This window comes from Chamaea fasciata, unplaced genomic scaffold, assembly GCF_029207755.1.
Source record: "Chamaea fasciata isolate MVZ Bird 193981 ecotype frontalis unplaced genomic scaffold, bChaFas1.0.hap1 SCAF_1, whole genome shotgun sequence".
Lineage (NCBI taxonomy): Eukaryota > Metazoa > Chordata > Aves > Passeriformes > Sylviidae > Chamaea > Chamaea fasciata.
The window spans coordinates 796,077-819,941 of record NW_027094086.1 but is presented as its reverse complement, the minus strand read 5'-3'; the positions used below and the strand labels follow the sequence as shown (position 1 = coordinate 819,941).

Here is a 23,865-nt window from a genome sequence, read left to right as displayed (position 1 = left end):
CGCAACTCAACCCAAGCAGCTGGAGACCACCGAAGTCAGCCCAACCTGGTGGAGACTCAACCCAACCAGGTGGAGACCATTCAGGTCAACCGAACCTGGTGGAGGCTCAACCCAACCCAACCCAACCCAACCTGGTGAAGACCCAACCCAACCACTTGGATGTTCTCCAACTCAACCATTGAGTTCCTCTTCAACCCAACACAGCCCAACCCAACCGCCTGGATGTTCTCCAGTCCAACCCAACCACCTGGAGGTTCTCCAACCCAACCCAACCACCTGGAGGTTCTCCAGTCCAACCCAACCCCCTGGAGGTTCTCCAACTCAACCAAACCACCTGGAGGTTCTCCAACCCAACCCAACCCAACCACCTGGAGGTTCTCCAACCCAACCCCCTGGAGGTTCTCCAACCCAACCCAACCCAACCACCTGGAGGTTCTCCAACCCAACCAAACCACCTGGAGGTTCTCCAACCCAACCCAACCCAACCACCTGGAGGTTCTCCAACCCAACCCAACCCAACCCAACCACCTGGAGGTTCTCCAGTCCAACCCAACCACCTGGAGGTTCTCCAGTCCAACCCAACCAGGCCCAGGCCCAACCTCCTCTCCCACCCCACACCTGCAGCTCCTTCAGCTTCTTCTGGAGCTGCAGCGCCAGCGCCTGCTCGTCCTCGATCCGGCCGCTCTGCTGGTGGATCTCGAACTCTTTCCTGCAGGAGAAGACGAGGCAGGTGAGGCCTCACCTGTGGACCTTCACCCGGACCTCGCCGGGCGGGCGGATCCGCCCTCACTTCTTGAGCTTCTCCTCCAGCTGCTGCTTGTCGTTCTCCAGGTCCATGATGTTCTCCTGGGTGAGCTTCAGGTCACCCTCCAGCTTCCTCTTGGCGCGTTCCAGGTCCATCCGGATCTTCTTCTCCTGCTCCAGGGAACCTTCGAGCTGCGAGGGGACACAAAAACGAGGAGAAACCTCAAGTTTTGATCATTTTTTCGTCCCCCCCCCCGGCCCCGAGAAGTTCCTCCTGGAAGTTCTCCGCGCTCACGTCGTCCACTTGTTGCTCCAGCTTGACTTTGCTCTTGGTCAAGGTGTTGACTTTGTCCTCCTCGGCCTGGAGGTCGTCCAGGGTCTGCTGGTGGGATTCCTGCAGGGCTTTCTTCTCCTTGGTCAGCTTGGCGATGGTCTCGTCCAGCCCGGCCATCTCCTCGGTCAGGTTCTTGACCTGCGGGAGAAGTGTCCAGGGTGGGGCAGAGGTGGAGGAGGTTGATGGTCACCTCAGCCAATGAGGTTTTGAAGAAGGAGGAGACAAAGGAGTTTGGGTCTTCTCGATGAGGTCAACGCAACTGATGTTGGAGGTTCTCAACTTGCCTTGGGTCAACCCAAGCTGGATGATCCCACCCAGCCTTGGGTGTCCTCAGCTCAAACACATGCCTCAGGTCTTCTTCTCAACCCATCTCAACCATCCTTGGTCATCCCAACCCAACCCAAATCAAGTCGACCCAACCAAAATCAAGTTGACCCAGCTCAACCCTTCTTGGTCTTCTCAACCCAACCCTACTCAACCCAACTCAACCTCACTCAACCCAACGCAACCAGGTTTAGGTGTCACCAACCCAACCCAACCAACACTGGATCTTCTCAACCTGCCTTGGGTCGCCTCAACCCAAGGTGACAGATCGCACCCAACCTTGGGTGTGGTCAACTCAAACCAATACCTCATGTCTTCTCAACCATCCTTGGTCTTCTCAGTGCAACCCAACTCAACTCAACCCAACCCGACCCAACCCAACCAGCCTTGGTCATCCCAAACCAACCCAACCAATTTTATGTCTCACCAACCCAACTATCCTTGGTCTTCTCGACCCAACCCAACTCAACCAAACTCAACCCACTTCGGTCTTCTCAACCCAACCATTATTGGTCTCCTCAACCCAACCAAACCCAACCCAACCCAACCCACCTCGGTCTTCTCAACCCAACCATCTTTGGTCTCCTCAACCCAACCCAACCCAACCATCTTTGGTCTCCTCAACCCAACCAAACCCAACCCAACCCAACCCACCTCGGTCTTCTCAACCCAACCATCTTTGGTCTCCTCAACCCAACCCAACCCAACCATCTTTGGTCTCCTCAACCCAACCAAACCCAACCCAACCCAACCCACCTCGGTCTTCTCAACCCAACCATCTTTGGTCTCCTCAACCCAACCAAACCCAACCCACCTTGGTCTTCCCAACCCGACCCAATCCAACACAATCCAACCAACCTTGAGTCTTCTCAACCCAACTTAACCCAACTCAACCATCTTTGGTCTCCTCAACCCAACCAAACCCAACCCAACCCAACCCACCTCGGTCTTCTCAACCCAACCATCTTTGGTCTCCTCAACCCAACCCAATCAAACCCAACCCAACCCACCTTGGTCTTCCCAACCCAACCCAATCCAACTCAATCCAACCAACCTTGAGTCTTCTCAACTCAACCCAACCCAACCCAACTCAACCATCTTTGGTCTCCTCAACCCAAGCCAAGCCCACCAGGCCGAGCAGACTCAGGTCCCCTCACCTTGTTCTCGGTGGCGTGCTTCTCCTTCTCCACCTTGGCCAGGGTCAGCTCCAGGTCGTCGATGTCCTTCTTGAGCTCCGAGCACTCGTCCTCCAGCTTCCTCTTCTTGGCCGTCAGCTCGGCGTTCATCTCCTCCTCGTCCTCCAGCCTCTCGGTCATCTCCTTCACCTTGGCCTCCAGCTGGATCTTGGTCTTGATCAGCTGGTCGCAGCGTTCCTCGGCGTCGTTCAGGTTGTCCTGCTCCTGTTGGGGGGCGACACCAAAAGGGTCAAAGGGTGGTGGAGATGGTGGTGGTGGCCACCATGATGTTGGTTTTGGAGGTGATGAGGACTCACGGCCTGGACTTGGAGCTGGAGGTCGTTCTTCTCCTGCAGCATGGACACCATCTTCTCCTCCAGCTCCTTGCGCCGCGACTCCGACTTCTCCAGGGCGTCCTTCAGCCGCCCGTACTCCTCCTTCATGTTCTGCTCCAGGAGAACCCCGAGAAGGTCCAAGATCTTCATCCCACTGCCCCACCCACCAGGAGACCCCCGAGAAGGTCAAAGATCTTCATCCCAACCCCACCAGGAGACCACCGATGGTCCCACCTTGCCCCACCTGCATCTCCTTCTCGGTCTCGGCGCTCTTCAGCAGAGGTTTGATCTTGAAGTAGAGCTTCATCCACGGCCAGTTCTTCACGCCCATGAAGGCCCGGAGGTTCCACTGGATCACCAGCAGCGCGTCCCTGCCACGATGATGATGATGATGATGATGATGATGAAGATGTCCACCAGGAGAGGAGAAGACCTCCCACCACCCCCGCGGTCTCACCGGCGCTCGACGATCTTCTTGAACTCGAGGCGCATCAGCTGCCCGCGGGCGCGGGCCTGGATGCGGGTGATGATGCGGGACAGGCGCTCGTCGCGCATCTCCTCCAGCTGGCCGAGGAGCCCGGCCTTGAAGAAGACCTTGGGGGAGAAGGGTGGTGGGACCATCAGGGTGGTGTCCACCTCGGGTGGGACCATGAGTGGGGTGGACAGATGGACACGAGAATGGACAGATGGACACGGTGACCATGGGGACCATGAGGTCAGTGTCCACTTCAGGTGGGACCATGAGGTCTTCAGAACCTGGTGGGATCATGAGTGGGGTGGACAGATGGACATGAGAATGGACAGATGGACGCGGTGACCATGGGGACCATGAGGTCAGTGTCCACTTCAGGTGGGACCATGAGGTCTCAAGAACCTGGTGGGATCCTGAGCAGGAGGACAGATGGACATGGGGATGGACAGATGGACATGGTGACCATGGAGACCATGAGGTCAGTGTCCACCTCGGGTGGTGGGACCATGAGGTTTCCAGAACTTGGTGGGATCATGAGTGGGGTGGGCAGATGGACACAGGAATGGACATGGGGGTGGACAGATGGACATAGGGATGGACAAATGGACATGGGGATGGACAGATGGACACAGGGATGGACACAGGGATGAACAGATGGACACAGGGATGGACACGAGGATGGACAGATGGACATGGGGATGGACAGATGAACATACAGGGATGGACAGATGGACACAGGGATGGATAGATGGACACAGGGATGAACACGGGGATAGACAGATGGACAGATGGACACAGGGATGGACAGATGGACACAGGGATGGACATGGGGATGGGCAGATGGACACGAGGATGGACAGATGGACATGGGGATGGACAAATGGACACAGGGATGAACACAGGGACGGACAGATGGACACGGTGACCGGTGGGACCACAGAAGATCACGGGTGGCCTCACCTTGGTGTGCCCAAACTTGTACTGGTTGTGGTCGATGTCGATGGAGCCCAGGAGCTTCTCGGCGCCTTTGCGGCTGTCGATGAACTGACCCTCAGGGATGGCGGCCGGGTTCAGGATCCGGTACCTGGTCACCACCCAGGAGAAGACCCCCGAGGTCAGCCCCACCGGGGTTGTCCCCCGCCTGTCCCCAGAGCTCCTCGGTGCCCTCACCGCTGCCGGAAGTCGCCGTAGAGGATTCGGTTGGGGAAGCCCTTGCGGCAGATGCGGATTCCCTCCAGGACGCCGTTGCAGCGGAGCTGGTGCATGACCAGGGCGTTGTCCATCACTCCTGGAGGAGGACACGGGTCAGGGGTCAAGGGCTCGATGGGTGACGTCTTCTCAACACAGCTCAGACATCGTTGGTTGTCCCAGCTCAACCCAACCCAACTCAATTGAACCAAGCTCCGTCGAACTCAACACAACCCAACTCAACTCAACCCAACCCAACTCAACTCAGCTCAACCCAACTCAACCAACTCAACCCAACCAAGCTCAATCCAACTCAACTCAACCCAACTCAACCAATCAAACCCAACTCAACCCAACCCAACTCAACCCAAATCAACCCAACCAAACTCAATCCACCTCCACACAACCCAACTCAACCAACCCAACTCAACCAACTCAACTCAACTCAACCAAACTCAACCCAACCCAACCAACTCAACTCAACTCAACTCAACCAATCAAACCCAACTCAACCCAACCCAACTCAATCCAATTCAACACAACCCAACTCAACCAACCCAACTCAACTCAACTCAACCCAACTCAACCCAACCCAACCAACTCAACTCAACTCAACCAAACTCAACCCAACCCAACCAACTCAACTCAACTCAACTCAACCAATCAAACCCAACTCAACCCAACCCAACTCAACCCAACCCTTGTCTCACCCGGCTCTTTCCGCTCGTTCGGCACCAGACACCGGACGAAGTGCGGGTGGGTGGTCTTGAGGTTGGCCATGAGCTTGTTGAGGTTCTCCTGAAGAGGAGAGGAGAAGGTGACCAATGGGAGATCAGGGGAGGGGCTGGAGGGAGTGGTGGGACCAGAGCAGGTCCAGGGCGTGGCCCTCACCCGGTGCAAGGCTGAGACGGTTTGGAAGGAAGAACCTTTCTTCTTGGCTCCTTTGCCCTTGCCACCGTCACCGCCTGAGGAGAAGAACGGCGTGATGAGGAGATGGAAAGGACAACCCAACTCAACAAGACCCAACTCAACCAAACCCAACTCAACTCAACCAAACCCAACTGACCCAACCAATCCAACTCAACCCAACCCAACCCAAGTCAACAAAACCCAACCAGCCTTGGCCTTCTCAACCCAACCCAACTCAGCCAAACCCAACCCAACCCAACCATCCTTGATCTTCGCAACCAAACCCAACCCAACTCAACCCAACTCAACACAATCAGTTTTAGGTCTCACCAAACCAACCCAACCACTCTTAGTTCTTCTCAACCCAACTCAACCCAACTCAACCCAACTCAATCCAACTCAACCCAACCCAATCAGTTTTAGGTCTCGCCAACCCAACCATTCTCGGTCTTCTCAACCCAACCCAACCCCACCGTTTGTCTTCTCCACCACCCACCCGAATCGGCGCCGGCGTAGTTGGAGAAGAGGTGGGCCAAGAGCTTGAGGGCGGATTTCTGGTAGAGCCCCACCACGGTCTCGTTGAGGGGATCTTTGTTCTTCTCCAGCCAGCCCAGGATGTTGTAGTCCACGGTGCCGGCGTAGTGGGTGAGCGAGAAATGCGCCTCGGCCTTGCCCTTGACGTTGCGCGGTTTGCCGAAGTTGGCCGACTTGCCCAGGTGGTTGTCGTAGAGTTTGGACTTGAAGGTCATGTCCGAGGCTTTGGGGAACATGCACTCCTCTTCCAGGATGGACATGATGCCCATGGGCTGCGGGCAAGGTGGACATCGTTGGATGATGAGGACACTCAACTCAAGCCAAGCTTACTCAACTCAACCCAACTCAACCCAACCCAATCAACCCAACTTGACCCAACCCAACTCAAACCAACCAACCCAACTCGACCCAACCCAACTCAACGCAATTCAACCCAACCCAACTCAATCCAACCAACCCAACTCGACCCAACCCAACTCAAGACAACCCAACCGAACTCAACCCAACTCAACTCAACCATTCGGAGACTCCTCAGCTCAACCCAAGGTTCTTCAACCCAACTGAAGCCAACCAGGTTGAAGGTTCTTCAACCCAACAACGTGGACACTCAACCCAACTCAACCCAACCCAACTCAACCACTTGGAGGCTCTTCAGGTCAACCCAACTCGGGTCACCTCAGCCATGTGGAGACTCTTCAGCCCAGCCCAAAGTTGTCCAACACAACTGAAGCCAACAAGGTTGAAGGTTCTTCAACCCAACCCAACAAGGTGGACCTTCAACCCAACCCAACCAGCTGAAGGTTCTTCAACCCAACTTAGGTCAACTCAGCCATGTGGAGACTCTTCAGCTCAATCAATTGAAGGCTCTTCCAACCCAACTCAACTCAACAAGGTGGACGCTCAACCCAACCCAACCAACTGGAGACTCTTCAGCTCAACCCAAGGTTCTTCAACCCAACTGAACCCGAGAAGGTTGAAGGTTCTTCAACCCAACTCAACCCAGCAAGGTTGAAGGTTCTTCCACCCGACCCAGCCCAACCAGCCGAAGGTTCTTCCGCCCAAACTTGGTGGCGGCACCTTCTCGATGAGGTCGATGCAGGCCTGCAGGTCCATGCCGAAGTCGATGAACTCCCACTCGATGCCCTCCTTCTTGTACTCCTCCTGCTCCAGCACGAACATGTGGTGGTTGAAGAACTGCTGCAGCTTCTCGTTGGTGAAGTTGATGCACAGCTGCTCGAAGCTGTTGAACTGGGGGAGGTCATGGGGTCAACTCAACACCCAATGGGGTCAACTGAGGTCATGGGGTCAACTCAACACCCAATGGGGTCAACTGAGGTCATGGGGTCAACTCAAAATACAGTGGGGTCAACTGAGGTCATGGGTTTGACTGAGGTCATGGGGTCAGTTCAACACCCAAAGGGGTCAACTCCAGTCATGGAGTCAACAGAAAACTCAATGGGGGTCAACTGAGGTCATGGGGTCAACTGACAACCCAATGGGGTCAACTCCGGTCATGGGGTCAACTCAACACCCAATGGGGTCAACTGAGTCCATGGGGTCAACTGAGTCTATGGGGTCAACTCAACACCCAGTGGGGTCAACTGAGGTCATGGGGTCAACTGAGTCTATGGGGTCAACTGACCACCCAATGGAGTCAACTGAGGTCATGGGGTCAACTGACCACCCAATGGAGTCAACTGAGGTCATGGGGTCAACTGACAACCCAATGGGGTCAACTCCGGTCATGGGGTCAACTGAAAAGTCAGTGGGGTCAACCGAGGTCATGGGGTCAACTGAAAACTCAATGGGGTCGACTGAGGTCATGGAGTCAACTGAAAACTCAGTGTGGGTCAACTGAGGTCATGGGGTCAACTGAGTCTATGGGGTCAACTCAACACCCAATGGGGTCAACTCAACACCCAACAAATTCAACTGAGGTCATGGGGTCAACTGAGGTCATGGGGTCAACTGACCACCCAATGAAGTCAACTGAGGTCATGGGGTCAACTCAACACCCAATGGGATCAACTGAGTCCATGGGGTCAACTCAACACCCAACAGGGTCAAGAAGGTCACCCAAAGGTGTCAACGCCCAACGGGACCACCAAGCTCAACCCAACGCTCAACGACACCGACCGAAACCCCCGAATTCCCGCCCGAGGCCACGGCAAAGCCGCAGGAGACGCCCCCAACGCCCCCCAACGCCCCGAGCCTCACGTCGAAGATCTCGAAGCCGGCGATGTCGAGGACGCCGATGAAGTACTGCCGCGGCTGCTTGGTGTCCAGCGAGTTGTTGATCCTCACCACCATCCAGTTGAACATCTTCTCGTAGACGGCCTTGGCCAGGGCGCCGATGGAGTAGTAGACCTGCTGGACGCTCTGGCCTTTGGTGACGAACTCGTTGCCCACCTTGACGCGCGGGTGGCACAGGCCCTTGAGGAGGTCGGCGGAGTTGAGGCCCATCAGGTAGGCGGATTTGTCGGCGTCTGCGAGGCGGGGGCGGGGGGGCGTGGTCAGGTGTGAGCTCACCTGGTGGGCTGACCTAGACCTGTCCCTGACCCCGCCCACCTTCGGTGCCGTCGGGTTCCGCCTGCTCCTCGCGTTGTTTCTGTTTGAACTTCATGTTGCCGAAGTGCATGATGGCGCCCGTCAGCTTGTAGACGCCGGATTTCTCCTCCGAGGTGAAGCCCAGGACGTCGAAGGCGCTCTGGGAAAGGTGGTGGGGTCAGGTGAGGTCACCTGTGGTGGTCACTGCCTGTGGTCACTATCTGTGGTGGTCATGAGCTGGTGTGGTCACTACCTGTGGTGGTCACTATCTGTGGTGGTCACTGCCTGTGGGGGTCACTACCTGTGATGGTCACTATGTGTGGTGGTCATCACCTATGGTGGTCACCACTTGTGGTCACTATCTGTGGTGGTCATCACCTGTGGTGGTCATTACCTGTGGTGGTCATCACCTGTGGTGGTCACTACCTGTGGTGGTCACTACCTGTGGTCACTACCTGTGGTGGTCATCAGCTGTGGTGGTCACTGCCTGTGGTGGTCACTATCTGTGGTGGTCACTACTGTGGTGGTCACTACCTGTGGTCACTACCTGTGGTGGTCATCAGCTGTGGTGGTCACTGCCTGTGGTGGTCACTATCTGTGGTGGTCACTATCTGTGGTGGTCACCACCTGAGGGCACCTCCCACTGTCCTGCCCACTGGTTGGCCCAATTGGCCAATGGGGGCTTGAAGGACACGTCCATGGATTCGTTGCTTCTCCATCCATCCATTGCAGAACTTCATCCATCCAACCATGGACTCATCCATGGATCCATCCATCCATCCATCCAACCATGGACAAATCCATCGATCCATGGACTCCTCCATCCATTTGAGGACATTTATACTCATGGATCCATCTGAGGACTCATCCCTCCTTCTAAGAACTCATTGATCCATGGAGGTATCCATCCATCCATCCATCCATGGGCTTGTCCACCCATTCGAGGACATTCATATCCATGGATCGATCCTTCCATGGACTCATCCATCCACCCATTTCAGAACTTCCTTCATCCATATATGGACTCATCCGTCCATCTCTTCACACATCTGTCCGTCCATGGACTCATCCATCCATCCATCCATCCATCCCTCCATCCATCCATTTCAGAACTTCAACCATCCAACCATGGACTTCTCCACCCATCCGTCCATCTATCCATCCGTGGACTAATCCATCCATCCATTTCAGAACTTCATCCATCCATCCATGGATCCATCCATTCATAGATCCATCCATTCTTCTGAAGACTTATCCATCCATGGACTCGTCCATCCATGGATCCATCTCTCCATCCATCCATCCATGTCTCCATCCATGGATCCACGGATCCATCCATCCATCCATCCATCCATCCATCCATCCATCCATCCATCCATCCCTCCACATTCCCACCCCTCTGTCCACCCCGTCCCCTCTCACGTCGGTGGCCAGCAGCTCCTCGGCGTCATCGATGGAGGCCACGGTCACCTCTCCTTGGGACACGTAACCGTAGTCGTAGGGGTTGGAGGTCACCAGCAGCATCTCTGGGGTGGGATGGAGACACCACTGAAGGTTCTCCAAAACCACCCCAAATTTGGGTGGACATGGCGGAGACACCACTGAAGGTTCTCCAAACCACCCCAAATTTGGGGTGGAGATGGGGGAGACACCACTGAAGGTTCTCCAAACCACCCCGAATTTTGGGGTGGAGATGGTGGAGACACCACTGAAGGTTCTCCAAACCACCCCAAATTTGGGGTGGAGATGGCGGAGACACCACTGAAGGTTCTCCAAACCACCCCAGATTTTGGGGTGGAGATGGTGGAGACACCACTGAAGGTTCTCCAAAACCACCCCGAATTTGTGGTGGAGATGGTGGAGACACCACTGAAGGTTCTCCAAACCACCCCGAATTTGGGGTGGGGGAAGGAGAAGACCCTGAGGTCACGGTGGTGGCTCACCCAGGAGTTCCGGTTTCTTGTTGGAGAGGATCTGGTAGAAGATGTGGTAGTTCCTCTCGGCCTTCAGCTGGAAGATGACGCGCGACTTCTCCAGGAGGTCTGGGAAGGGTGGACACGGGAGAAGGTGGGCGGATGGACAACTGGACCGGGGGTGGACAGATGGACACGTGGTGGGATGGACAGATGGACAACTGGACCAGGGGTGGAGAGACGGACACGTGGAGGTGATGGATGGATGGACAGATGGACAACTCATTGACCCATCAACCAGGGATGGACAGATGGACGATGATGAAGACTCCCGGACACACGGACAGTGGTCAGTTCAGACACATGGACGCACGGAGAGGGACGATGATGACGATGATGAAGGCTCCGGACACACGTGCAGGGGTCACTCCGGACACACGGACAGAGGGATGATGATGATCATGCCGGACACACGGACACATGGACAGTGGTCAGTTCGGACATGCGGCCAGCGGTCAGTTCGGACACACGGACACGCGGCCAGCGGTCAGTTCGGACACACGGACACGCGGCCAGTGGTCAGTTCGGACACGCGGCCAGGGGTCAGTTCGGACACACGGACACACGGCCAGCGGTCAGTTCGGACACACGGACACGCGGCCAGCGGTCAGTGGTCAGTTCGGACACACGGCCAGCGGTCAGTTCGGACACACGGACACACGGCCAGCGGTCAGTTCGGACACACGGACACGCGGCCAGCGGTCAGTTCGGACACGCGGCCAGGGGTCAGTTCGGACACACGGACACGCGGCCAGCGGTCAGTTCGGACACACGGCCAGCGGTCAGCGGTCAGTTCGGATGCACGGACGCACGGCCAGCGGTCATTTCGGACACACGGACACACAGCCAGCGGTCAGTTCGGACACGCGGCCAGCGGTCAGTTCGGACACACGGCCAGCGGTCAGTTCGGACACACGGACACACAGCCAGCGGTCAGTTCGGACACGCGGCCAGCGGTCAGTTCGGACACACGGCCAGCGGTCAGTTCGGACACACGGACACACGGCCAGCGGTCAGTTCGGACACACGGACACACAGCCAGCGGTCAGTTCGGACACGCGGCCAGCGGTCAGTTCGGACACACGGACACACGGCCAGCGGTCAGTTCGGACACACGGACACACGGCCAGCGGTCAGTTCAGACACATGGCCAGCGGTCAGTTCGGACACGCGGCCAGGGGTCAGTTCGGACACACGGACACACGGCCAGCGGTCAGTTCGGACACACGGACACACAGCCAGCGGTCAGTTCGGACACGCGGCCAGCGGTCAGTTCGGACACACGGACACATGGCCAGCGGTCAGTTCGGACACACGGCCAGCGGTCAGTTCGGACACATGGACACACGGCCAGCGGTCAGTTCGGACACCCGGCCAGCGGTCAGTTCGGACACACGGACATGCGGCCAGCGGTCAGTTCGGACACACGGACACACGGCCAGCGGTCAGTTCGGACACCCGGCCAGCGGTCAGTTCGGACACACGGCCAGCGGTCAGTTCGGACACACGGACACGCGGCCAGCGGTCAGTTCGGACACACAGACACGCAGCCAGCGGTCAGTTCGGACACACGGACACACGGCCAGCGGTCAGTTCGGACACACGGACACACGGCCAGCGGTCAGTTCGGACACATGGCCAGCGGTCAGTTCGGACACACGGACACGCGGCCAGCGGTCAGTTCGGACACACGGACACACAGCCAGCGGTCAGTTCGGACACGCGGCCAGCGGTCAGTTCGGACACACGGACACACGGCCAGCGGTCAGTTCGGACACACGGACACACGGCCAGCGGTCAGTTCAGACACATGGCCAGCGGTCAGTTCGGACACGCGGCCAGGGGTCAGTTCGGACACACGGACACACGGCCAGCGGTCAGTTCGGACACACGGACACACAGCCAGCGGTCAGTTCGGACACACAGACATGCAGCCAGCGGTCAGTTCGGACACACGGCCAGCGGTCAGTTCGGACACACGGACACACAGCCAGCGGTCAGTTCGGACACGCGGCCAGCGGTCAGTTCGGACACACGGCCAGCGGTCAGTTCGGACACACGGACACACAGCCAGCGGTCAGTTCGGACACGCGGCCAGCGGTCAGTTCGGACACACGGCCAGCGGTCAGTTCGGACACACGGACACACGGCCAGCGGTCAGTTCGGACACACGGACACACAGCCAGCGGTCAGTTCGGACACGCGGCCAGCGGTCAGTTCGGACACACGGACACACGGCCAGCGGTCAGTTCGGACACACGGACACACGGCCAGCGGTCAGTTCAGACACATGGCCAGCGGTCAGTTCGGACACGCGGCCAGGGGTCAGTTCGGACACACGGACACACGGCCAGCGGTCAGTTCGGACACACGGACACACAGCCAGCGGTCAGTTCGGACACGCGGCCAGCGGTCAGTTCGGACACACGGACACATGGCCAGCGGTCAGTTCGGACACACGGCCAGCGGTCAGTTCGGACACATGGACACACGGCCAGCGGTCAGTTCGGACACCCGGCCAGCGGTCAGTTCGGACACACGGACATGCGGCCAGCGGTCAGTTCGGACACACGGACACACGGCCAGCGGTCAGTTCGGACACCCGGCCAGCGGTCAGTTCGGACACACGGCCAGCGGTCAGTTCGGACACACGGACACGCGGCCAGCGGTCAGTTCGGACACGCAGCCAGCGGTCAGTTCGGACACACGGACACACGGCCAGCGGTCAGTTCGGACACACGGACACACGGCCAGCGGTCAGTTCGGACACATGGCCAGCGGTCAGTTCGGACACACGGACACGCGGCCAGCGGTCAGTTCGGACACACGGACACACAGCCAGCGGTCAGTTCGGACACGCGGCCAGCGGTCAGTTCGGACACACGGACACACGGCCAGCGGTCAGTTCGGACACACGGACACACGGCCAGCGGTCAGTTCAGACACATGGCCAGCGGTCAGTTCGGACACGCGGCCAGGGGTCAGTTCGGACACACGGACACACGGCCAGCGGTCAGTTCGGACACACGGACACACAGCCAGCGGTCAGTTCGGACACACAGACATGCAGCCAGCGGTCAGTTCGGACACACGGCCAGCGGTCAGTTCGGACACATGGACACACGGCCAGCGGTCAGTTCGGACACCCGGCCAGCGGTCAGTTCGGACACACGGACATGCGGCCAGCGGTCAGTTCGGACACACGGACACACGGCCAGCGGTCAGTTCGGACACCCGGCCAGCGGTCAGTTCGGACACACGGCCAGCGGTCAGTTCGGACACACGGACACGCGGCCAGCGGTCAGTTCGGACACACAGACACGCAGCCAGCGGTCAGTTCGGACACACGGACACACGGCCAGCGGTCAGTTCGGACACACGGACACACGGCCAGCGGTCAGTTCGGACACATGGCCAGCGGTCAGTTCGGACACACGGACACGCGGCCAGCGGTCAGTTCGGACACACAGACACGCAGCCAGCGGTCAGTTCGGACACACGGACACACGGCCAGCGGTCAGTTCGGACACCCGGCCAGCGGTCAGTTCGGACACACGGACATGCGGCCAGCGGTCAGTTCGGACACACAGACACGCAGCCAGGGGTCAGTTCGGACACACGGACACGCGGCCAGCGGTCAGTTCGGACACACGGACACACGGCCAGCGGTCAGTTCGGACACGCGGCCAGGGGTCAGTTCGGACACACGGACGCGCGGCCAGCGGTCAGTTCGGACACACGGACACGCGGCCAGCGGTCAGTTCGGACACACGGACACGCGGCCAGCGGTCAGTTCGGACACATGGCCAGCGGTCAGTTCGGACACACGGACACGCGGCCAGCGGTCAGTTCGGACACATGGCCAGCGGTCAGTTCGGACACACGGACACGCGGCCAGCGGTCAGTTCGGACACACGGACACACGGCCAGCGGTCAGTTTGGACACGCGGCCAGCGGTCAGTTCGGACACGCGGCCAGCGGTCAGTTCGGACACACGGACACGCGGCCAGCGGTCAGTTCGGACACACGGCCAGCGGTCAGCGGTCAGTTCGGACACACGGCCAGCGGTCAGTTCGGACACACGGACACACAGCCAGCGGTCAGTTCGGACACGCGGCCAGCGGTCAGTTCGGACACGCGGCCAGCGGTCAGTTCGGACACACGGACACGCGGCCAGCGGTCAGTTCGGACACACGGCCAGCGGTCAGTTCGGACACACGGCCAGCGGTCAGTTCGGACACACGGACACGCGGCCAGCGGTCAGTTCGGACACACGGCCAGCGGTCAGTTCGGACACACGGCCAGCGGTCAGTTCGGACACACGGACACGCGGCCAGCGGTCAGTTCGGACACACGGACACGTGGCCAGCGGTCAGTTCGGACACGCGGCCAGCGGTCAGTTCGGACACACGGACATGCGGCCAGCGGTCAGTTCGGACACACGGACACGCGGCCAGCGGTCAGTTCGGACACGCGGCCAGCGGTCAGTTCGGACACACGGACACGCGGCCAGCGGTCAGTTCGGACACATGGCCAGCGGTCAGTTCGGACACACGGCCAGCGGTCAGCGGTCAGTTCGGACACACGGCCAGCGGTCAGCGGTCAGTTCGGACACACGGACACGCGGTCAGCGGTCAGTTCGGACACGCGGCCAGCGGTCAGCGGTCAGTTCGGACACACGGCCAGCGGTCAGCGGTCAGTTCGGACACACGGACACGTGGTCAGCGGTCAGTTCGGACACGCGGCCAGCGGTCAGTTCGGACACGTGGTCAGCGGTCAGTTCGGACACGCGGCCAGTGGTCAGTTCGCACACGCGGCCAGCGGTCAGTTTGGACACGTGGTCAGCGGTCAGTTCGGACACGCGGCCAGGGGTCAGTTTGGACACATGGACACGCAGCCAGGGGTCAGTTCGGACACATGGACACACGGCCAGCGGTCAGTTCGGACACGCGGCCAGCGGTCAGTTCGGACACGCGGCCAGCGGTCAGTTCGGACACACGGCCAGCGGTCAGCGGTCAGTTCGGACACGCGGTCAGCGGTCAGTTCGGACACGCGGCCGTGGGCACTCACAGGTCTCGATGTCGGCCGACGCCAGTTTCCCGGTGGCCCCGAAGTGGATGCGGATGAATTTCCCCTGAAGGGGCAATGGGGGGACACTTGTGGGTCCTGCCCCACACAAAGAGCCGGACCCAGAGATCCCTGTGCCCCATAGATCGGACCCATAGATCCCTGTGCCCCATAGATCCCTGTGCCCCATAGATCCCTGTGCCCCATAGATCCCTGTGCCCCATAGATCGGACCCATAGATCCCTGTGCCCCATAGATCCCTGTGCCCCATAGATCCCTGTGCCCCATAGATCGGACCCAGAGATCCCTGTGCCCCATAGAACTGACACATAGATCCCTGTGCCCCATAGATACCAGTGCCCCATAGATCGGACCCATAGATCCCAGTGCCCCATAGATCCCTGTGCCCCATTGATCGGACCCATAGATCCCAGTGCCCCATAGATCCCTGTGCCCCATAGATTCCTGTGCCCCATAGATCGGACCCATAGATCTCTGTGCCCCATAGAACTGACCCATAGATCCCTGTGCCCCATAGATCCCTGTGCCCCATAGATCGGACCCATAGATCCCTGTGCCCCATAGAACTGACCCATAGATCCCTGTGCCCCATAGATCCCTGTGCCCCATAGATCGGACCCAGAGATCCCTGTGCCCCAGAGATCCCTGTGCCCCATAGATCCTGCCCTATAGGTCCTGACCTATAGATCCTGCCCCACAGACCTTTAGACTCTGCCCCACAGAGACAGACCCTGCCCCATAGATGTTCTCATAGACACAATCCCCACCCCATAGACTCTGCCCCACACATCCCGCCCCACAGCCCCTGCCCCACAGATCCTGCCCCACAGCCCCAGCCCCATAGATCCAACCCTAAAGACCATGCCCCATAAATCCTGCCCCACAGATCCTGCCCCACACCCCCAGCCCCACACATCCCCCGCACCACAACCCCAGGTCCTGCCCCATTGATCCAATCCTATAGACCCCGCCCCACAGATCCTGCCCCATAGATCCAACCCTAAAGACCATGCCCCATAAATCCCGCCCCACACATCCTGCCCCACACCCCCAGCCCCACAGATCCTGCCCCACAGCCCCAGCCCCATAGATCCAACCCTAAAGACCATGCCCCACACATCCTGCCCCACAGATCCTGCCCCACACATCCCGCCCCACACAACCCGCCCCACACATCCCCCGCCCCACAACCCCAGGTCCTGCCCCATAGATCCAACCCTATAGACCCTGCCCCACAGTTCCTGCCCCATAGATCCTTCCCCATGGACCCTAGAGACTCGGCCGCACACATCCCGCCCCACACACCCGGCCCCACACACCCCGCCCCACAGACCCCGCCCCACACACCCCGCCCCACACACCCCGCCCCACACACCCCGCCCCACACACCCTGCCCCACACACCCCGCCCCACAGACCCCGCCCCACAGACCCCGCCCCACAGACCCCGCCCCACACACCCCGCCCCACACATCCCACCCCACACACCCTGCCCCACACACCCCGCCCCACACATCCCGCCCCACACATCCCGCCCCACAGACCCCGCCCCACACATCCCGCCCCACACACCCCGCCCCACACACCCCGCCCCACAGACCCCGCCCCACACATCCCGCCCCACACACCCCGCCCCACACACCCCGCCCCACACACCCCGCCCCACACATCCCACCCCACACACCCTGCCCCACACACCCCGCCCCACACACCCCGCCCCACACATCCCACCCCACACATCCCGCCCCACACCCCCAGCCCCACACATCCCGCCCCACACATCCCGCCCCACAGACCCCGCCCCACAGACCCCGCCCCACAGACCCCGCCCCACACACCCCGCCCCACAGACCCCGCCCCACAGACCCCGCCCCACACACCCCGCCCCACAGACCCCGCCCCACACATCCCGCCCCACACACCCCGCCCCACAGACCCCGCCCCACACACCCCGCCCCACAGACCCCGCCCCACACACCCCGCCCCACACACCCCGCCCCACAGACCCCGCCCCACACACCCCGCCCCACACACCCCGCCCCACAGACCCCGCCCCACGGACCCCGCCCCACTCACGAAGCGCGAGGAGTTGTCGTTGCGCACGGTCTTGGCGTTGCCGAACGCCTCCAGGGCGGGGTTGGCCTGGATGATTTGATCCTCCAGGGTGCCCTGCGGTGGGCGGGGACTGGTCACGCCCATGGGCGTGGCTACACACCCCCCGAGACCCCGCCCACCGGTCCGGCCACGCCTACCTTGCTGCTATTGGCCGCCTCCTTCTTGCGCTCGCCGATGGCGGCGATGCTGGCGAAGTATTGGATGACGCGCTTGGTGTTGACCGTCTTGCCGGCCCCCGACTCGCCCCTGGGTCACGCGGGGGGTCAGGGGTCACCCGGGGGTCACAGGTCAGCCAGGGGTCAGCCAGGGGTCAGCCAGGGGTAACACAGAGGTCGGAAGTCGCACAGAGTTCACAGGTCACACAGAGGTCGGCCAGAGGTCACCCAGGGGTCATTTGGGGGTCACCCCGAGGTCATCCCAGAGGTCACCATGGGGTCATTTGGGGATCACCCAGGGGTCACCCCAGAGGTCACACAGAGGTCACAGATCACCCAGGGGTCATACAGAAGTCACCCAGGGGTCACACCAGGGGTCAGAGGTCACCCGGAAGTCACAGGTCACCCAGGGGTCACCCCAGAGGTAACAGGATACACAGAGGTCACCCAGAGGTCACAGGTCACCCAGAGGTCACCCCAGGGGTTACCCAGAGGTCACCCAGGGGTCACACAGAGGTCACCCAAGGGTCACACAGAGGTCACACAGAGGTCACCCCGAGGTCATCCCAGAGGTCACCATGGGGTCATTTGGCAGTCACCCAGGGGTCACCCCAGAGGTCACCCAGGGGTCACCCCAGAGGTCACCCCAGAGGTTAGAGGTCACCCAGAGGTCACTCTGGGGTCATTTGTGGGTCACCCAGGAGTCACCGGGGGGCAGAGGTCACACGGGGGTCACTGAAGGGTCACCCAGACATCACCCCAGAAGTCAGAGGTCATCTGGAGGTCAGAGGTTACCCAAGGATCATTTGGGGGTCACACAGAGGTCAGCCAGGGGTCATAGATCACACAGGGTCACCCAGAGGTCACCCAGAGGTTAGAGGTCACCCAGAGGTCATCCCAGGTGTTAGGGGTCACACGGGGGTCACCCAGAGACCACCCCAGAGGTCATAGGTCACACAGGGGTCACACAAGGGTCACCCAGGGGTTTCCCAGAGGTCACTGGTCACCCAGGGGGTCACACAGAGGTCACCCAGGGGTCAGAGGTCACCCAGGGGTAACACAGAAGTCAGAGGTCACCCAGAAGTCACAGGTCACCCAGGGGTCACCCAGGGGTCACCCAGGGGTCACTCGTGGGCGGAGTTTTGGGGGGGGACACTCACGTGATGAGGATGGATTGGTTCTCGCGGTCTGTGGGAGGGAAAATCGGGGTCAAAGGTCGAGGGAGATTTTGGGGTTCTCCACCTCCCAAAATCCCCCGAATTTTCGGGTTCTCCACCACAGGTGAGGAGAATTTTTTGGGGGGGCCCCAGGAAAGGTGATGAAGATTTTGGGGTTCCTCACCAAAGGTGAGGGAGATTTTGGGCTTGAGGGAAATTTTGGGGTTCTCCATGAAAAAACGGTGAAAATTTTGGGGTTCTCCACCAAAAACGGTGAAAATTTTGGGGCTCTCCACCAAAAACGATGAAAATTTTGGGGTTCTCCACCAAAAACGGTGCAAATTTTGGGGTTCTCCACCAAAAACGGTGAAAATTTTGGGGTTCTCCATGAAAAACGATGAAAATTTTGGGGTTCTCCACCAAAAACGGTGAAAACTTTGGGGCTCTCCATGAAAAAACGGTGAAATTTTGGGGTTCTCCACCAAAAACGGTGAAAATTTTGGGGTTCTCCATGAAAAACGATGAAAATTTTGGGGTTCTCCACCTCCCAACTCCCAAAAGTTTGGGGTTCTCCGTCACAGGCGATGGAAATTTCGAGGTTCTCCACCGCAGGTGAAGATTTTTGGCGTCCCCCACCAAATTCGAGGAAGATTTTTGGGGTTCCCCACCAAAGGTGAGGGAAATTTTGGGGGTTCGGAGGGGATGGAGATTTTGGGGGGGTCTCCACCAAGGATGAAGATAATTTTGGGGTTCTCCACCATAAATCCCCCCCAAAATTTTGAGGTTCTCCACCCTCCAACTGATGGAAATTTTGGGGTTCTCCACCTCCCAAACCCCCCAAAATTTTGGGGATTCTTCACCAAAGATCCGCAAATTTTGGGATTTTCATCAAAGATGAAAAATTCCAGATTTTTTCCACCTCCTCAAACCCCCAAAATTTCGGGAATTTTTTTCCTCCCCCGGCGTTTTTTTGGAGTCCCCATCCCAGTTTTTGGGGTGCCCATGGCGTTTTTTGAGGTTTTCGGGGTTCCCCCACACCGGTGAGTACGTTCTGGTGGGTGCTGACGGAGATGAAGATTTTGGGGTTCCTCACCAAAGGTGAGGGAAATTTTGGAGTCCTGCACCAAAAAATCCCCAAATATTTTGGGGTTCTCCATCAAAAATGACGAAAATTTTGGGGGTTCGGAGGGGATGGAGGTTTTGGGGGGTTCTCCACCAAGGATGAAGATAATTTTGGGGTTCTCCACCGAAGGTCCCCCCAAATTTTTGCAGTTCTCCGCTTCACAAACCCCCAAAATTTTGGAGTTCTCCGCCCTCCAAATGATGGAAATTTTGGGGTTCTCCACCTCCCCAAATCCCAAAATTTTGGGGTTTTCCACCAAAGATGAAAATTTGAGCTTTTTTCCCCTTCCCAAATGATGGAAATTTGGGGGTTTTCACCAATTTTGATCAAAATTTGGGGGGTTCTCCACCCTCCACCTCCCAACTGATGAGAATTTTGGGGTTCTCCACCTCCCCAAATCCCCAAATTTTGGGGTTCTCCACTAAAAGTCGTGGAAATTTTGGGGTTCAAAGGTGATGGAGATTTTTTGGGGGGTTCCCCCCCAAAAAACCCCACAAATTTTGGGGTTCTCTACCTCCCAAACCCCAAAATTTCGGGGTTCTTCGCCAAATCCGATGAAAATTTTGGGGTTCTCCACCTTCCAAACTCCGAAATTTTTTGAGGTTCCCCACTGGAAAGCCCAAAATTTTGGGGTTCTCCAGCAAAAACCCCTCAAATTTTGGAGGGAACCCCAAAAAATTCGGGGTTCTCCGCCCAGATTCACAAATTTCTGGGGTTCTCCAGTTCCCAACGGATGGAAATTTTGGGGTTCTCCACCAAAATTTTCGGGGTTCTTCACCAAAGTTGATGAAAATTTTGGGGTTCTCCACTTCCCAAATCCCCGAAATTTTGGGGTTCTCCTCCCTCCCAGGCGAAGATTTTGGGGTTCTGCACCAAAAGTGAGGAAAATTTTGGGGTTCCCCACCCCATAAACCCCCCAAAATTTTTGGTTCTCCACCTCTCAAACCCCCAAAATTTCGGAGTTCTTTGCCAAATCTGATTAAAATTTTGGGGTTCTCCACTTTCCAACGGATGGGAATTTTGGGGTTCTCCACCTCCCAAACCCCAAAATTTCGGGGTTCTTCACCAAAGTCGATGAAGGTTTTTGGGGTTCCTAACTGTTGGAAATTTTGGGGTTCCTCACCAAAAAAAAAAACCTCACCCCAAATTTTGGGGTTCTCTACCTCCGAACCCCAAAAGATTTCGGGGGGGGTTCTTCACCAAATCCGATGAAATATTTGGGGTTGTCCACTTCCTAACTGATGGAAATTTTGGTGTTCGCCACCAGAGGCGACGAGAATTTCGGGGTTCCCCACCAAAAGTCCCCAAATTTTTGGGGTTCTCCACCTCCCAAACCCCGGAATTTTTTGGGGGTTCCCCACTGGAAAGCCCAAAATTTTGGGGTTCTCAGCAAAAAAATACTTCAAATTTTGGGGTTCTTCACCAAAATTTTCGGGGTTCTTCACCGAATCTTATGAAAATTTTGGGGTTCTCCATGTCCCAACTGATGGAAAATTTGGGGTTCTCCACCAAAAAAAATCCCCCACATAGTTGGGTTCTCCACCTCCCAAACCCCGAAATTTTTGGGGTTCTCCACCGGAAATCCCCAAATATTGGGATTCTCCACAAAAAAAACCCTCAGATTTTGGGGTTCTCCACCCTCCAAACTCCCAAAAATTTTGGGGTTCTTCGCCAAATCTGATTAAAATTTTGGGGTTCTCCACTTTCCAACGGATGGGAATTTTGGGGTTCTCCATCAAAAAATTCCCAAGATTTTGGGGTTCTCCACCTTCCAAACGCCGCAAATCTCGGGGTTCTTCACCAAATCTGACGAAAATTTTGGGGTTCTCTACCTCCCGAACCCCCAAAAATTCGGGGTTCTCCACCCAGATTTACAAATTTTTGGGGTTCTCCAGTTCCCGACCGATGGAAATTTTGGGGTTCTCCACCAAAAAAACCCCAAAATTTTGGGGTTCTCCACCTCCCAAACCCCAAAATTTCGGGGTTCTTCACCAAAGTCGATGAAGATTTTTGGGGTTCCTAACTGTTGGAAATTTTGGGGTTCCTCACCAAAAAAAAACCCTCCAAATTTTGGGGTTCTCTACCTCCGAACCCCAAAAGATTTCGGGGGTTCTTCACCAAATCTGACGAAAATTTTGGGGTTGTCCAGTTCCTAACTGATGGAAATTTTGGTGTTCTCCACCAGAGGCGACGAAAATTTCGGGGTTCCCCACCAAAAGTCCCCCAAATTTCGGGGTTCTCCACCTTCCAACCCCCCCCAAAATTTCGGGGTTCTTCGCCAAATCTGGTGAAATTTTTGGGGTTCTCCTCCTCCCAAACCCCGAATTTTTTGGGGTTCTCCACCGGAAAGCCCCGAGCTTTGGGGTTCTCCACCAAAAATCCCTCAAATTTTGGGGTTCTCTACCTCCCGAACCCTAAGAATTTTTGGGTTCTTCACCCAATCCGATGAAAAATTTGGGGTTCTCCGCCTCCCAAACCCCCAAAACTTCGGGGTTCCCCACCAAAAACCCCCCAAATTTTGGGTTCCCCCACCTTCCCAAACCCCCAAAAACTTCGGGATTTTTTTTTTTCCAACCCCTCCCAAAACCTTCGGGATTTTTTTTCGTTCCCCGGATTTTTTTTTTGGGGGGGTCCCCATCCCAGTTTTGGGGGTCCCCCTCACCGGTGAGCATGTACTGGTAGGCGTTGTCGGAGATGGAGAAGATGTGGGGCGGGACCTCGTTGCGTTTCTTGCCCCGGTAGGCCGCCACCACTTGGGGGTCGTAGACCGGCAGCCACTTGTAGGGGTTGACGGTGACGCAGAACAGCCCCGAGTAGGTCTGGGGTGGGGGGGGACACGGGAATTTGGGGGGGTCAGGGGGTCCCCAAAAAGTTTTGGGGTCTGGGGGGGTCCAGGGGTTGGAAATTTCTGGGTTTGGGGTGTCCAAGGATTGGAAATTTTGGGGCTTTTGGGGGTCCAAGGATTGGAAATTTTGGGGTCTGGGGATGGATTTTGGGGGTTTGGGATCTGGGGGTCCAAGGATTGGATATTTTGGGGTCTGGAGGGGTTGGAAATTAATTTTGGGGGTCTGGGGGTCCAAGAATTGGAAATTTGGGGCTTTTGGGGGTCCAAGGATCAGAATTTTGGGGTCTGGGGGATTCCAGGTTGGAAATTTTTGGGGTCTGGGGATGGATTTTGGGGTCGGGGGGGTTCAGGGATGGGAAATTTTGGGGCTTTGGAGGGTCGAGGTTTGGATATTTTGGGGTCTGGAGGGGTTGGAAATTAATTTTGGGGGTCTGGGGGTCCAAGAATTGGAGATTTGGGGCTTTTGGGGGTCCAAGGATTGGAGATTTCGTGGTCCGGGGGTTCCCACCCCCATTTTTTAGGGTCCCGCCTCCATTTTTAAGGTCCCGCCCCCATTTCTGAGCTTGCCCCACCCATGTTTGGACGGTCTCACCCCATTTCCGGTGGTCCCGCCCCCATTTTTAAGGCGCCGCCTTTTTGGGGTCCCACACGTGTTTTGGGGTTCCCACTTCTCTTTTTTAGGGTCCCGCCCCCACTTTTTGATGGTGCCCCGCCCATTTTTTGAGGTCCCGCCCCCATTTTTGCGGCCCCGCCCATTTTTTGATGTCCCGCCCCCATTTTTTGACATCCTCTCCCCATTTTTGAGGTTGCCCCGCCCATTTTTTGAGGTCCCACCCCCGATTTTTCAG

At 57.7% G+C, this 23,865-nt stretch overlaps 1 protein-coding gene across 1 annotated transcript in view; it reads right to left on the bottom strand.

Annotated features, from left to right (window-relative positions):
- The window catches only part of LOC136299803 (myosin-6), a 39,615-nt gene that overhangs the window by 13,622 nt on the left and 2,128 nt on the right, over positions 1-23,865 (bottom strand). The window contains exons 3-24 of the mRNA XM_066201787.1: positions 22,835-22,991; positions 19,053-19,080; positions 17,875-17,983; positions 17,699-17,791; positions 15,606-15,669; positions 10,506-10,604; positions 9,985-10,088; positions 8,584-8,722; positions 8,233-8,501; positions 7,093-7,263; positions 5,978-6,287; positions 5,464-5,537; positions 5,283-5,370; positions 4,555-4,672; positions 4,345-4,468; positions 3,370-3,506; positions 3,157-3,283; positions 2,895-3,023; positions 2,560-2,802; positions 1,040-1,216; positions 791-936; positions 619-709 (exon numbers count right to left, since the gene is read on the bottom strand). Coding sequence (XP_066057884.1) covers positions 619-709; positions 791-936; positions 1,040-1,216; positions 2,560-2,802; positions 2,895-3,023; positions 3,157-3,283; positions 3,370-3,506; positions 4,345-4,468; positions 4,555-4,672; positions 5,283-5,370; positions 5,464-5,537; positions 5,978-6,287; positions 7,093-7,263; positions 8,233-8,501; positions 8,584-8,722; positions 9,985-10,088; positions 10,506-10,604; positions 15,606-15,669; positions 17,699-17,791; positions 17,875-17,983; positions 19,053-19,080; positions 22,835-22,991 — 2,997 coding nt within the window. The remainder of the gene's footprint in view (positions 1-618; positions 710-790; positions 937-1,039; positions 1,217-2,559; positions 2,803-2,894; positions 3,024-3,156; positions 3,284-3,369; positions 3,507-4,344; positions 4,469-4,554; positions 4,673-5,282; positions 5,371-5,463; positions 5,538-5,977; positions 6,288-7,092; positions 7,264-8,232; positions 8,502-8,583; positions 8,723-9,984; positions 10,089-10,505; positions 10,605-15,605; positions 15,670-17,698; positions 17,792-17,874; positions 17,984-19,052; positions 19,081-22,834; positions 22,992-23,865) is intronic.